General features: G+C 33.1%; 1 protein-coding gene across 1 annotated transcript; it reads right to left on the reverse strand.

The window, feature by feature from the left end:
• Positions 1–7,057: 7,057 nt before the first annotated feature.
• LOC107952374 (polygalacturonase-like) lies at positions 7,058–7,881 on the reverse strand. Its single transcript, XM_016887634.1, has 2 exons — positions 7,456–7,881; positions 7,058–7,318 (listed from the first exon to the last, which is right to left on the reverse strand). The coding sequence occupies exons 1-2, from the start codon at positions 7,879–7,881 to the stop codon at positions 7,058–7,060; spliced, it is 687 nt and encodes a 228-aa protein (XP_016743123.1).
• Between the last annotated feature and the right edge of the window lie 8,641 nt (positions 7,882–16,522).

Here is a 16,522-nt window from a genome sequence, read left to right on the forward strand (position 1 = left end):
ATGTTAAAATGAGGTTAATACAAAGAAAGTGTGAAAGAGTGAATTAGCAATAAAACTGTTTTGGACAGTAGCAGTGACGTGATTTTGAAAAATCACCAAAAATTGTATAAATTGAATCAGAGACTGAATGAGATATCAAATTAAATCTTAATTATTCTAGTTTTATATAAAAGAAATATAGAAAGCAAAGGAGTTCTATATTTTGAGATATCTATGTTTTTGTGAGACTGATTCAGAATGATTATGTGATCCCCTGTTCTGACTTTGGAAAATCACAAAAAATTGGATAAAAATAATTAGAGGCTCAAAATTATATTTTTAAAATCCATAATGAGTCTAGTTTCAAGATAAATCAACAAGAACATTATCCGAGTTCTGTACTGTGAGTTAATTATTTTTTAGTGAAGAGAGGTCAGAACTGTCAGAAAGTGAAATAGGGGAAATTTTAATGAATAAACTGTACTAATTGGCTAAACCAAAAATTATGAAAATTTTATGATGGAAAGATATGTGAGTCTAGTTTTAGGGGAAATTTACGGATCTTAATTTTGATCTCTTTAGCTCGAATTATAAATAATTAAGTGACTATGACTCGTGTGGACAGTTTGATGTGAACATTTATTAGTAAATTGTGAAATCGTACTTACAAGAATGCTATATACATTAAGGATGTGGAATGGAGAGGAGGAGGAGGAAAATAAATATATGTGGAATACATGGAAACTATGGTATATGAAATATTGATATAATGAAATAAATGATATGTGTTTATAAGAAAACAAAAAGAGAATGTTATGTATCATGACATGTATATATATATATGACTAGTCTCAATGTAATGCTTGTTGGGTATGGAATTGAATTGAAATGTTTCAGGCAAACATGTTATTCTGCGCATCTGAATCTTGGTATTTTATAAAGATATGATCTAGCTTTAAATATGAATGCTTGATGATTAAGCTGAAGATATTTGGTAAGATGATAATCTTGGTATAAATGTATAAGTGGTACTATAATAAACAAGGTAAAATGAGTATGACAGACACATGTATGATGACATACAAATGCTATGTTTGTGGTTTAATTGAGGATGTTTAATCATTAAATGAATACAATGTTATATGCTTTTGATTTTGTATAAGTGTGTAAGAGATCAAGGTTGACCAAAGCTTGGAAAATAGCCTAGGTATATTCCACACAGGCAGAGACACGATCATGTGCCTCAGCCGTGTATGGAACACGACTTTGGGACACGGGCGTGTGGAGCCTTAAAGCATGAAATTTCCAAGATTTTTGTAAGTTCTCAGTTTAGTCCCAAACCCTTTATAAAGTATGATTTGGGCTCCGTAGACTCAAATAAGGGACTATGTGTAAGAGAACGAACGCTTTGAAATATGAATAAAATTTTATGGCTCGTATTTTAGTTGAATGTTTGTATGTTTGTCTGGTAACGCCTCGTACCTTAGCCCGGCCTCGGATACGGGTAAGGGGTGTTACAGGGGTTCTGTGAAATTTTATCATATCCACTCCCTGAGGCATCGGAGGCATAGGTTGAGGAATTGGGGAAGGTGGGGGAGGTCGTACATTTGGGTTCGTACGAACGAACTCAGTGTACCATGCACTCATCATTTGGAGAAAGGCTTCCCGATCCCTTTCTCCTCCTCCCTGACCAACAGTAGGAGGTGGGTTTTCAGTCGGCGCTGCCCCTTCAGCCGGAGCTGGCACATTACTCTCTACTTCATCTGCCACAGCTGGATCGGGATCCATTTACTATATAAAAATCATTTAAAAAGGTCAGAAGTCGTCACACTATCACAATTCATACATATGGCATGTACAGCAAAATTCGTACATACAACACGTAGTCCGAGAACCGACTAAACCTGCTCTGATACCATTAAATGTAACTCCCCCACGCTCGAAACCATCGCCGGAGTCGAGCTTGAGGGGTTACCGAACATAATTGATCAAATTAAGAACTTCAAATCATTTGTTTCTACATTCACAGCTTTCTAGCTACCCGCGTCACAGTTACAAGAAAAATCATATCTCGAGTTAAGAAACTCAAAATCAAAATATGTAAATTTTTCCTAAATCTAGACTCATATATCTATTTAATAATTTTTTTATAGAATTTTTGGTTTGGCCAATTAGTACAGTTTATTAGTTAAAGTATCACCTGTTTCAGGGTTCGACTGCTCTGACCTCTGTGTATTACGAATAAGATATCTCTCTATACAGAATTTCAATGACTATGAGGTTTGTTTCTATTAAAACTATACTCAATAAGGAATCTGTACATTTAAATAAAAACTTCTAATTATTTTTTTAAACTTTATTATGAATTTTTAAAGTCATAACAAGGGATCCAGAAATGAGTCTGGCCCTGTTTCACAAAAGTTTAAATATCTCATAAAATATAATTTATATTCCTGTTTTGTTCAATCCAGATGAAAATAGACTCATTAAGCTTCAATTTAATAACTTACTCATCATTTAGTTCCATTTATACTATTTTTAGTCATTTTTCAAATTCATATCATTGCTGCAGCAATATTCTATTTTAAGGCAAGTTTCATCTTTTCATGAGTTGTTATGAACTAGATAACCTATTAAACTTCCATGATATCAAACAAGATCTAAATTTAACCATCACCATGACTTATCAATATCAAACATTTTCTCAACCAATCATGGCTATATCATAAAATTATTTACACAAAATAAGTATATTGCTATACATGCCATACTTAAGTTTTACAAGCAATTTACCCAGATGAAAGTCCTTTAGATAGTGTGATCGAACCTTCGACCCGTCCCGATTCCCAAGCTGGCTTGTTCAAAACTACAGTAAATAAAGAGGAGGGAGTAAGCATAAATGCTTAGTAAGTTCATATGTAAATAACAAGTAACATAACAATACAAATATACCAAACAACTTTAGCATGGTATCACCAAAACATATGTCATATTTCTAAACATCATTCATCATCTTACCACCTTATCGTTGTTGTATCTATTATCAACCCGAGGGTTAAGAACATACCTGTCCAAAGTGTCCATTTCACAACACTTACCAATACGTCGCTTGCATCTTAAGTGTTCTTTCATTTCACTAGAAATTTCACCCATTGAACACATCGGAATACAACTCGGATACACGGATAATTTGCACAAAAGTGCCTCATATGTAATCAAGAAATCATGTAACCCGCCCCTAAGTGAACTCGGACTCAACTCAATGAGCTCGGCCGTTCGCATCCATAAGTGAACTCGGACTCAACTCAACGAGTTCGGATGCCTAGTTACATCTCACGAACTCGGACTCAACTCAACGAGTTCGGACATTCGCATCCATAAGTGAACTCGGACTCAACTCAACGAGTTCGGATGCTCAACCATCCTAGTGACATGTCACTTGTATCCTAATCTATTCCTAAGGTTCAAACGGGCTTTTTCCCTCGATCTCACATTTGCCGTCTTCCATGGAATATCAGAACCGATACTCGGTAGCAATTCATATTTATCAAGTAGTAAACATAATTTGCATATTACTCAATATTAACTACAAAGCATAATATTTCACGATTAAAAATCAGCATATCATATAATTAGCATTAATAACTTAAAAATAACATTTATGCTACATTATTTACACATGAACTTACCTTGGTACCAAAATATAAAGATTTTGCAATTTAGTCCACAATCTTTTCTTTTCCTCGATCGCGACTTGAATCTCGTTTCTCTTGATCTATAATGCCAAATTAATCTTATTCAATACATACATTCATCGAAACAGCATTTAATACGAACTTTGGAAAAATTACACTTTTGCCCCTAAACTTTTGCATAATTACACTTTTGCCCCTAGGCTCGGGAATTAAACTTTATTCCTTATTCTTATGTTTTATAACATGCTGATCATTTTTCCCTTCTATGGCAACATCAAATTCTTACTCTAACATATACTTGTGACTATTAGGTATTTTTGACGATTAAGCCCTTTTACTCGTTTTCACTCAAAACCGAGTAGCACAAGTTGTCTAACATAATTTAAAACCCCATATTCTATCATAAAACATCAAAATACACAAATTTCACCTATAGGTATTTTTCCAAATATAAACCCTAGGTTGAATTATTGCTAACATAAGCTTAATCGAGCTACCGGGATTCCAAAAACATAAAGAACATTAAAAACGGGGCTTGGAATCACTTACTATGGAGCTTGGAAGCTTGAAACAAACCCTAACTATGGAGTACCTTGAAATTTCGGCCTAATGAAGAAGATGGTCAAAAATTGGCTTTTAATTTTGTTTTTAATTCATTTTAATAACTAAATGACCAAAATGCCCTTACTACTAAACTTTCCAAAAATTCCTTCCATGTCCTAATTTTGTCCATGAACTTAAAATTGGTCAAATTTCTATTTAAGATCTCCTAATTAATATTTCAATGCAATTTCATACTAAAAACTTCTAGAATGCAAATTTTGCAACTTATTCGATTTCATATCATAATCATCAAAATAATTATAAAATAATTATTTCTATCTCGGATTTGTGGTCACAAAACCACTATTCCGATTAAGCCCTAATTCAGGATATTACATTCAGACTTTACTTCGTCATATTATTTTAATTTAATTAGATTTCTAGGTTATTTTACTATTATTATTCTATTTTGGATTGTAAAGTTTCTTTAAACTATGGTTGGGGACTATTCGAGATTTTGGGGTTTTTCATGCATGCATGACACGCATCTAATTCACTAATTTGACCTAAGCAGGGTTGGACTAAGTAGGTGGACATTTTCCAAAGATAACAATAGAAACCATGGCTTTATAAAAAAAATACTGGAAGGTTTTTAACTATCGCTAGGGTAAGTTCGACACTAAGGTGTCCAAAGTTTAAGAAGAAAAAGTTGGTGTTTTACTTGAGAATTTAAAAAATAAAATGGTACTTGGTTTCTTAGAAATGAAATGCGCAATAAAATTTTGAAGGAAAATTAACTACCAAATGTAACAACTTTTGAAATGAAGAAAGTGTAAAAAGAAAGAAAATAATAAAAAAGGAAATTAAAACATGAGAAGCAAATGAGCAGTGACAGCTTATATAGCGAAATTCAATTATAAACTTGGTTTATTTATCCTATAGATCCCTCCTAATTCTACCCTTGTTTTAATAAATCCCCCACTAACCATTAGTACTAATTTACCTATTTAAGTTCCCTACTTTGCTATTATTCCTATTTAGTCCTAATTACTAACGTGATTTCTATTTACTCTAACATTAATCTATAATGTAATGTCAATACCATCGGTCTGGTTTCTAGGATGTGACAATCTAAGGTTGAGATAAAAATGGATAGGTATGGTTAAAAATTAATACATACCTACAAGGCCGAAAAGTATAAAATAAAGTGCTGCAAAGATGGGGAGAGGAATGGATGCAAACACTATTCCAAATTTTCCTGCACAAAATATCATATATGTTAAGATTAAATCACTATTTGGATCTAATTTAGTAACTTTTTTACATTGGAGACTGAATTTTTTTTTGCCAAAGTTAGGTTCTGAGCTTAGTAAATTGTTGTCACATTGAGACTTGAATTAGGTAATCGTTCCCACTTTGGGGCTTGAACTTTTCTTTGTCCAAGTTAGTCCTTGAACTTGACAATTGTTCCCACATTAAGGCCTCAACTCTAGGGTTTTTAAGGACTAACTTGAACCAAAACAATTTCAAACCCCATTGTGAGAACAACTACAAAATTCAGGGTTTAATTTAGATAAAAAAATCCAAGCCCCAAAGTGGAATCAATTGTCAAATTTAAGGTTTAGACTTCCACAATATGGGAAAATTTGTCAAGTTCAGATCTCAAAAAGTAATTTAACCCTTTATATTACCTAAATTTTTATTTCTTTTCAACATATATGAATATATGAATATAAGTATGATTGTTCAAATATATATATATAAAGATCAAGCATATCAATGTTGGACTTATACCAAATATAGATAAAAACAACATGAAGCTAGTAGTTATCTTATCAACTCGGTGACTTCCAACTCGGGTTAATCCTAAGAGTCTGACGTTTTCCCTGAAACATAACTATGATAGCACTAGCAATTATCCTAGAACTTATACGATGGTTTTTGGGTAACTTGTTCTCAGTTTTCCTCTAGAAGGGCTTGTTTGATTGATAGTTATGTTAAACTATTGTACCTGCTAGCTAATTCCACAGCTTAGTACGTAAGCCGAAGGAGGACTCACTAATTCGTTGCAATGATGGGTCATTTAGTATATAGGCTATTGGGTTAAACCATTGTTTTTTTCAACCAGTTTGATGGATTCCATCATCGAACATTTTGTAAAACTTTGACAGCTTTTAATATTGACATAATAGTAATTTTAGCTCTCATCGTTTATACATTGTGTCAATTTAATCTTTATTCTAAAAAATTCAACTCCCTAACATTTATATAGTGCAATTTGGTATTTTTTACAGTTTTGCTTTCATTTGTAACATTCAAGGTTAAATTTAAAACAATAAAAAAAAGATTTTTTATTTTTTTTATTTTTAATATATTTTGGATCAAATTTAATTGATAAATTTATTTTTTTAGATTTTAAGGTGAAAGAGTCATAAAAAAACAAAACTAAAAAGAAAAATCAAATTATACAAGGTGTACAAATTAAAGGTTATTTTTAGAATCAAAACTAAATTGATACAATGCATAAATATTGATTATTAAAATTTTTGTTATGCCAATTATATAAATAAAAAACAACAATTTTATATATATAAAAAACAAAATAATTAAATATTATATGGTTCAGCAGTATTCTAAAAATAATTATATTGTAAGCCTAAATGCATAAAATGTTATCACATTGCAATATTTTTTGTTGAAGTGTATTTTTAGAAATAATTAAGTTTAAGAAAAATATTCTTAATAACATAGAATGTAAAACAAAACAAAAATTGTTTGCAAAATAAATATAATTATAGGAGTTACAATGTCATTAAAAAAATTTATACTTATGCTATTGATTAAGCGGTCGAGGTAGGTTTTGCTGGGATAGGGGCAGAACATGCAGCTAGATTTTGTTTGCCACTAACTTTAGGCTTCACATTTGAACATTGTGATACTGCAGGTCTAGTCGGTGCACTGTGCGTAATTTCAATGTCTGCAAGTTCCACATTTTCACAAGGCATAGTAGAACTACAAATAATCTTGACAGCTTCTGGACGCGCAGAAGTGCCGTGAATGTTTTTGAAACTAATGTTGCTTAGTTTAGCTTTTGATTCTTCCTGCATCAACAAAATAAGGATTCAATGAGTGATTAACTCGTTTTGCTCTCTTACGATTTTTATAAATATGTACAGACATTTATTTTGCATTTGTTCCATGGGCAATATTTCTGATCAATTATAATAGGAGAACTGACATTGGTCATGATAATATCCTCAAAGTGAATGTTCAAACAAGTGCTAGCTTCAGCACCTAGCCAACTTTTGATTCTAACACCATTGGAAGTATTAGTCATGGTGTAGTTTTTTACTGTAACTCTATCAACGGGTTCTTCATTTTTAAATAATTTGAGACTGCCAATACTGATACCATGTCCTAGTCCACAAGTTACTCCATTGATAACCAAATTTTTGGAACCATCCCCAATTGGAACACAATTATCATCGGTTTTTATCTCTGAGTTAAGAACATTGACCCCATCTAATCTCCCAATGTGAATCCCATCTGTGTTTGGGCTTTCGTCAGGTGCAGATAAGGTGAAATGTTCGAAAGTAATGTTTTTGCATCCTAGAACATTAACATGGAACTGCTTGCTATCTTTGGTAGTTATATATTGTATCATTGCGTTGGTTAAAAAATCAAACCTTAGGTTCTGTTTAATTCTATAATGAAACAAAAATTAATAATTACTTAATTCTATTGATAAAAAAAAGTCATAACTTCTCAATAAGAAAATAACTTACAATCGAAAGTGAACCACAATAATAATAACCTTTGCTGTAACAGCCCGATTTAGACCCTAATCAAAACGGTGGTTTTGGGACCATGAATCTGAGTCATAAAATACTTAAATATTATTTTCGTATTTATTATATGTGAATTTACATGTGTGAAAGTTTCGTATGAAAATTTGATTGTTTTTGTGCTTAATTTAATAAAAAGGGATTAATCGCGTAAATTGAAAACTTGATAGTTAATAGCATAAGGGCCAAATTGTTAATGGCTTTGTAAGTTGAAGTAATTAAGTGGCAATTTGACCATATTTAAATGTTATGGATGGTAGTAGCCTTGTGTATAATGGTTTCATAATTTTATTTTAAAGGTTAAAAATGTAAACTTATTAAAATGTTATTATATTAATAAAACATAAAATAAAAGAAAGTGTTCATACTTTTATTTTGCATGACCGAAACTTAAAGAAAAATAAGGTTTAGAAAGCTTTGAATATTCAGCAATTTGGAAGCTAAATCAAGGTATGTTTTTGTTTAGATTTTTGATAATTTTTATGTTTTTTAGATCGTTGCTTCGAATACTATCCGACCTATGCTCGAATTTCTGATTATTGAGAATATTTTGAGTTATGCCATTGATGAATATTTTTTGTTTTGTGATGTTTGATGATAAATTATGAAAGATATGTTTTGTATTAGAGTTTTTGATGATTTTGAGTAATTAGGACTAAATTGCAAAAAAAATAAATTGAGGGACTAAAATGTGAAATAAATGAAATATATGGATTAGTATGAGTATAAGGAGTATTCAGCCTAACTATGATGTGGTGAGATTTTTTGTATTTTGTGTTTTGTGCAATTTGGACTAATTTGTAAAAGTATGAAATATTAGGGGTAAAATGGTAATTTTCCCATTTATGTGTAGTTGGATTAAATTGAATGAAATTGTGTTTGAATGAGGTTAATTTGAAATTATATAGATCAAGAACAAAAGAAATCAGACTTGGATCGGGGAAAAACAAAAATAGTCTAATAGACGATTTACAACGTTCGTTGATATCCGAGGTAAGTCTTTAAGCAATTAAATATTGTTTATCTTGAATGTAACTTAGTTTAATATGTTGTTTTGGATTCTATAGATTCATAAAAGATCTAGCCGAATGTGTTTAAATAAACAAATACTGTATTGAGTTTAATTCAACTGAGTTGTATCATTTGAATGCCCGTATGATCTATATGAAATATCTGTAGTTTTTGTTATATGAATTGTGTATGAGACAATTTTATAATAGTGATATTTGGGCTTTGAGCCTAGCAAGCCTTGTGCTGGTGAATTTGATCAAGCTTTATGCCTAGCAGGCTTAATGCCGGTGAATAAAATTAGATTTTGAGTCTAGCAAGCCTTGTGCCAGTGTGCGATTCAGGCTTATGCCTAGCAGGTTTATGCCGGTGATTTATTTTAAGCCTATGCCTATAAGACTTCATATTGAGGTGGTAATTTAGTAATTTAGTAAGTAAACTGAGCTAAACGACCATGTATATTTGGCCACATAGGTATGTACATATGTGATGTTATATTTTATCTTGCATATTCGGCCATATAGATATGTACATATGTGATGTTTTATATTTGATTTTATGTATTCAGCTAAATGAGTAATGTTGATATATGAAGTTAAATTTTGTTTTGTTAGCCTGTGTAAATGTGTGGAAGTATATTTGAATGTATAATGATATTTGGCTTTGAAAGTGGAATGACAATTTGTAAAATGTTAACCTTATAAGTATTTGGCCAAAGGGATAGTTTTGTTGAACATGTGTGGTTATGGATTGAATAAGTTGAAATTAAACGAGACATTGATATAGTAAATTAGTTTAGTTTAAATATTAAGGAGTTAAATAAAATATTGAGTTGATTTTTGCTTACGACTTACTAAGCTATAAAAGCTTACTCTTTGTATATGTGTGTTTCCGTTTTATAGATTTTGGTTTCGAGTTACGAGCTCAGGGATCATCAGTCAAGCCTATCACACTATCGACTATCTTTGGTATTTTAATAAGGGAACTTTCGAACCTATGGCATGTATAGACTAGATTATGTTTTGGAATATTGTATTTTGGTTTGTGTTTTAATGGGAGCCTTGCGAAAATGGCTTAATTTCTATGCTTGAGTTTCGGTTTTGGTTAAATTGTAGTTTTAATTTATTTTGATTATCATGTTGTGTGCCATGGTTGATTATAAGTTGTGTTATGTGCTTGTATTCGGAGGTGGTATGGATGTATTGTTTATGTTATATATGTTTGATCTTGGTCTGAGTTTATATCGAAAGTGTATCCAATTTGTATGATGTTTATGAAGCTTGTCATATGATTCGGCCATATGGTATTTAATGGTTGTTAATTGAGCTAAAGTAGATCATGTGTTTGTTAGGTAAAAATTCAAGACTTATGCATGGTATGTATTTGATGTATACCTTGGTATTTATTCATGATATATTAGTTGAGTACTTATTGGTTATTACATAGAATTATGTGTGCTTATAGTGTGGTTGATATGTACATGTGTATGATTATACAAAAGTGTTAGTTACTTGTGAGTTTACTAATAGGTGGAAAGGAACTAAGTTAGCCGAATAGATAAGGAAAATAATAATAATAATAATAATTAAAAATGGGTTAGATATTCAATTAATGAAATTGCTGATCTGCTATATGTTCTATATATATATATATATTTAATTTTAATTTATTTGGTGCATATATATATAGAATTATGTTTTAATCATGTTATCAAATGAATGATATGAAGTTTAAGATTTGATAGTTGAAAATGATATGAGTATTGATGTGGTTACAATATTGAATTGTAAAATGTAATGCATATTGGTTTGAACTAGGATGATCGGTATTGCCTCATAACCTTAATCCGATGACGAATATGGGTTAGGGGTGTTACATTTTTTTGGTATTAGAGCTACGATTTAGTCGATTCTAGGACTAATGTAGCTTGTGTGAGTCTAGCTATACATACCATAATATTTACTGCGATAGTGTGATGACTTATGACATTTGAAATGTGTTTTTGTATAGTGAATGGATCCCGATAGAGCTGTAGCTGATGATGTCGAGAGTGTAGCGCCTACTCTCGCGCATGGGATAGCGCCAGTTGAATCTTTCCCGATCTCGAGTAGTCCTGAGGGGGAGGCTAAGCAAGCCTTCTATCAAATGATGAATGGGTGGTTCACTCAATATATCTGAACTAACTCGGCCACACAACAACCTCCACCCCTAAATAATCCATCTCCGATACTTGTGGTACCTCAGATGATTAATCTGATGAGATTTAACAAGCCTCCTGTTGATAAAATTAGAAAAAACAAGGCTGAAGAATTCAGAGCTACTGATGATGATAATGCTGAGTGAGCTGAATTCTGGCTTGATAATTCTATCTGTGTGTTTGATGAGTTATCTTGTACCCCGGATGAGTGCTTAAAATGTGCCATATCCCTGCTACAAGACACCGCATATCACTGATGGAATACACTAGTATCGGTGGTTTCAAAAGAGCGAGTGACTTGGGAATTCTTTCAGACTGAGTTCCATAAGAAATACATCAGCTAGAGATTTATCGATCAGAAACGCAAAGAATTTCTGGAATTCAAACAGGGTCATATGACCGTAACAGAGTATGAGCGGAAATTCATGAGACTTAGTCGATATGCCCGTGAATGTGTTTCAACCGAAGCTATCATGTGTAAAAGCTTCGAAGACGGTTTGAATGAAGACATTAAATTACTAATAGGCATACTTGAGATAAAAGAGTTTGTGGTACTTGTTGAGCGAATTTGCAAAGCCGAAGAACTTGGAAAAGAGAAAACAAAAGCTGATTTTAAAGCCAGAGATTCTCGTAAAAGATCATCGGGTAAGACTTTTCACTCAACATCGAAGAAGTTCAGAGATGATTCTACTCGATCTAAGGATACTACAGGCTTTTCTAGACGAGATCGAGACCGACCCCTATGAGTTCACGAGCTACTTCGATAGCTAGTGTTGGCAACGTTCGACAGAACAGAGTCAAGTGCAAGCATTATGGTAAATGGCATTCTAGAGATTGCAGATTGCAATGATCTTGTTTTAAATGTGGATCGATGGATCATTTTATCCGAGATCGCTCGATGTTAGCCAAGCAAAACACTATTCAGAATGCAAGACCGAGTAATATGTCAGTGAGAGGCATACCACCCAAGCATTCGGGTAATGTAGGTGGCAGTCAGAGAGGAACGAAAGATACAACAGTTTTATCTGAAGCTCGTACACCTGCCAGAGCATATGCTATACGCACTCGTGAGGACGCTTCTTCCCCAGATGTTATTACCGATACTTTCACTCTTTATGATACTAGTGTTATTGCATTGATTGATCCTGGTTCGACTCATTCTTATGTGTGTGAAACATTAGTATCCAGTAAGACTTTGCCTGTTGAGTCTACTGAGTTTGTGATTCGAGTATCAAACCCCATGGGCCTTTGTGTTTTGGTTGACAAAGTGTGTAAAAATTCCTCGTTGATGATTCGAGATTCATGCTTTTTGGCCGATTTGATGTTGTTACCTTTCAACGAGTTCGATATAATTTTGGGTATGGATTGGTTGACTTTGCACAATGCCGTTGTTAATTGCAAAAGAAAGACTATTGATTTGAGATGTTAGACAACGAGATTATTTGGATTGAATCTAATGATTTGAGTGGTTTACCAGTAGTAATATCTTCGATGTTAACTCGGAAGTATGTGAGAAAAGGTTGAGATGATTACTTTGCTTATGTGCTTGATAGTAAAGTGACTGAAAAGAAGATTGAATCCATACCAGTTGTGTGCGAGTATCTAGATGTGTTTCCTGAAGAATTGTCGGGTTTGCCACCTATCCGAGAGGTAGAGTTTGGTATTGAGTTAGTACTGGGGACGACTCCGATTTCAATAGCTCTGTATCGGATGGAACCTACTGAATTAAAAGAGTTGAAAGCATAGTTGTAAGAGTTAACAGAGAGAGGTTTTGCACGACCGAGTTTTTCTCCCTGGGGTGCACCAGTTCTATTTGTGAAAAAGAAAGACTGAACTATGAGAATGTGTATTGATTATCGCCAACTAAATAAGGTGACTATAAAGAATAAATATTTGTTACCAAGGATTGACTACCTGTTCGATCAGTTGAAAGGGGCTTTAGTGTTTTTGAAGATAGATTTGAGATTGGGTTATTATCAGTTACGAGTCAGAGTCTCCGATGCGCCGAAACTATTTTCTGAATGAGGTATAGAAATTATGAGTTTCTGGTTATGCCTTTTGGACTTACTAATGCACATGTTGTTTTTATGGATTTGATGAATCGGATCTTCAGACAGTATTTGGATAGGTTTGTGGTTGTTTTTGTTGATGATATATTAATCTACTCCCGTAATGAAACTGAACATGCTGAGTATTTGAGACTTTGTTATAGACTTTGCGAGAAAAATAGTTATATGCGAAGTTTAATAAATGTGAGTTTTGGTTACATGAAGTTAGCTTTCTGGGACATGTTGTTTCAGCATCAGGTATTCGGGTTGATCCAAGTAAGATTTCAGTAATACTTGATTGGAAACCTCCGAGAAACGTTTCTAAAGTCCGAAGTTTTCTAGGACTTGTTGGTTACTATAGAGTATATGTGAAAGGGTTCTCGATGATTGCAACCCCGATGACCAAGCTACTGCAAAAAGATGTTAAATTTGAATGGTCAAAAAAGTGCCAAAAAAGTTTTGATCAGTTGAAAGCCCTTTTGACAGAAGGTCCAGTGCTAGTTCAGCCAGAATCGGGTAAAGAATTTGTTACTTATAGTGATGCATCTTTAAACAGTTGGGGCTGTGTTTTAATGCAAGAAGGAAAAGTTATAGCTTATGCCTCGAGAAGTTAAAGCCGTATGAAAAGAACTATCCGACACACGATTTAGAGTTGGCAGCTATTGTGTTTGCATTGAAAATATGGTGTCACTATCTGTTTGGTGAAAAATGTCATGTTTATTCTGATCATAAAAGCCTAAAGTACTTGATGACTCATAAAGATCTGAATTTGAGACAATGCTGATGGTTAGAATTGTTAAAAGACTAGGAGCTTGTGATTGACTACCACCCGGGAAAGGATAATGTTATTGCTGATGCTCTAAGTCAAAAATCCATGTTTGCTTTGCGTGCAATGAATGCACATATGGTTATGTCAGATGTTGGTGTGATAATAGCCAAGTTAAAAGCAAGACCGTTATTTATTCAGCAGATTTGCGAAGCTCAGAAGGTCGATAATGATTTGATAGTAAAGCGGGATCAATGTGATTTGAACATTGATTTATAATTTCAAGTGGATGCCGAGGGATGTTTGCAATTTAGAAACTGAATATGCGTTCCAAGAAATATAGAGTTGATTCAGATGATTTTGAACGAAGCTCATAACAGTCGGCTATCTATTCACCTGGGTAGTACGAAGATGTATAATAATCTAAAACAGAACTATTGGTGGCAAGGTATGAAACGAGACATTTCTAACTTTGTATCGAAATGTTTAGTCTGTTAGCAAGTAAAAGCCGAACATCAGGTACCTTCTAGATTGGTTCAGCAGATCATGATACCTGAATGGAAATGGGATAGAGTCACGATGGATTTTGTATCCGGTTTACCATTGACACCAAGTAAGAAAGATGCAATCTGGGTTATTGTGGATAGATTGACTAAATCAGCTCACTTTGTTTCGGTTCGTACAAATTACTCACTTGATAAGCTGGCTGAATTGTATGTTTCTCAGATTGTGAGATTATACGGTGTGCCTATTTCTATTATTTCAAATATAGATCTGAGGTTTACATCACGGTTTTGGAAGAAATTGCAAGATGCACTAGGTACAAAATTACATTTTAGCACTGCTTTTTATCCCCAGTCAGATGGTTAGTCCAAACGAATCATTCAGATACTTGAGGATATGTTGAGATGTTGCATTCTCGAGTTTGAAGGTACGTGGGAACAATACCTACCTTTGATTGAATTTGCATATAATAACAGCTTTCAATCGAGTATTAAAATGGTACCTTACGAGGCTTTATATGACCATAAATGTCGTACACCATTGTACTGGATTGGACTCAGTGAAAATAAGATACAAGCGTCGATTTGATCAGAGAAACTGAACAGAAAGTGAAGGTGATTCGTGAAAGTCTGAAAGCAGCATCAGATCGTCAGAAATCATATGCGGACTTGAAACGAAAAGATATAGAGTTTCAAATTGGGGATAAAGTATTTCTAAAAGTCTCACCATGGAAGAAAATACTTAGATTCGATTGTAAAGGCAAATTGTGTCCGAGATTTATTGGGCTATATGAGGTTATAGAGCATATCGGGCCAGTTGCTTACAGACTGTTGTTGTCACCTGAGCTGGAAAAGATCCACAATGTATTCCATGTCTCAATGCTTCGTAGATATCGATCCAATCCTTCACACGTGATTAGTCTGACCGAAGTTGAGATTAAGTCCGATATGACGTACGGGGAAGAACCGATTCGTATCCTGGCTCGTGAGATTAAAGAGTTGTGAAATAAGAAAATTTTGTTTCTTAAAGTATTGTGGCATAAACATGGAGTTGAGGAAACAACGTGGGAGCCAGAGGATACAATGAAAGAGCTTTATCCGAGCCAATTCACTGGTAAGATTTTCGGGGACGCAAAATCCCTAAGGGGGAGAGTTGTAACAGCCTGATTTAGACCCTAATCGGAACGATGGTTTTAGGAACACGAATCCGAGTCATAAAAATACTTAAATAACTTTTTCATATTTATTATATGTAAATTCGCATGTGTGAAAGTTTCGTACGAAAATTTGATTGTTTGTGTGCCTAATTTAATAAAAAGGGATTAATCGCATAAATTGAAAACTTGATAGTTAATAGCATAAGGGGCAAATTGTTAATGGCTTTGTAAGTTGAAGCATTTAAGTGGCAATTTGACCATATTTAAATGTTATGGACGGTAGTGGCCTTGTGTATAATAATTTCATAATTTTATTTTAAACGTTAAAAATGTAAACTTATTAAAATGTTAATATATTAAAAAACATAAAATAAAAGAAAGTGTTCATACTTTTATTTTGCATGACCGAAACTTGAAGAAAAATAAGGTCTAGAAAGCTTTGAATATTCGGCAATTTGGAAGCTAAATCAAGGTATGTTTTTGTTTCGATTTTTGATAATTTTTACATTTTTGAGATCGTTGCTTCGAATATTATCTGACCCATGCTCGAATTTCTAATATTGGTGAATATTTTGAGTTATGCCATTGATGAATATTTGTGTTCTGTGATGTTTGATGATAAATTATGAAAGATATGTTTTGGATTAATATGTTTTGTATTGGAGTTTTTCATAATTTTGAGTAATTAGAACTAAATTCCAAAAATAATAAATTGAGGGACTAAAATGTGAAAAAAAATGAAATACATGGATTAGTATGAGCATAAGGAATATTCGGTCTA

Source organism: Gossypium hirsutum, chromosome A02 (genome assembly GCF_007990345.1).
Source record: "Gossypium hirsutum isolate 1008001.06 chromosome A02, Gossypium_hirsutum_v2.1, whole genome shotgun sequence".
Classification (NCBI taxonomy): domain Eukaryota; kingdom Viridiplantae; phylum Streptophyta; class Magnoliopsida; order Malvales; family Malvaceae; genus Gossypium; species Gossypium hirsutum.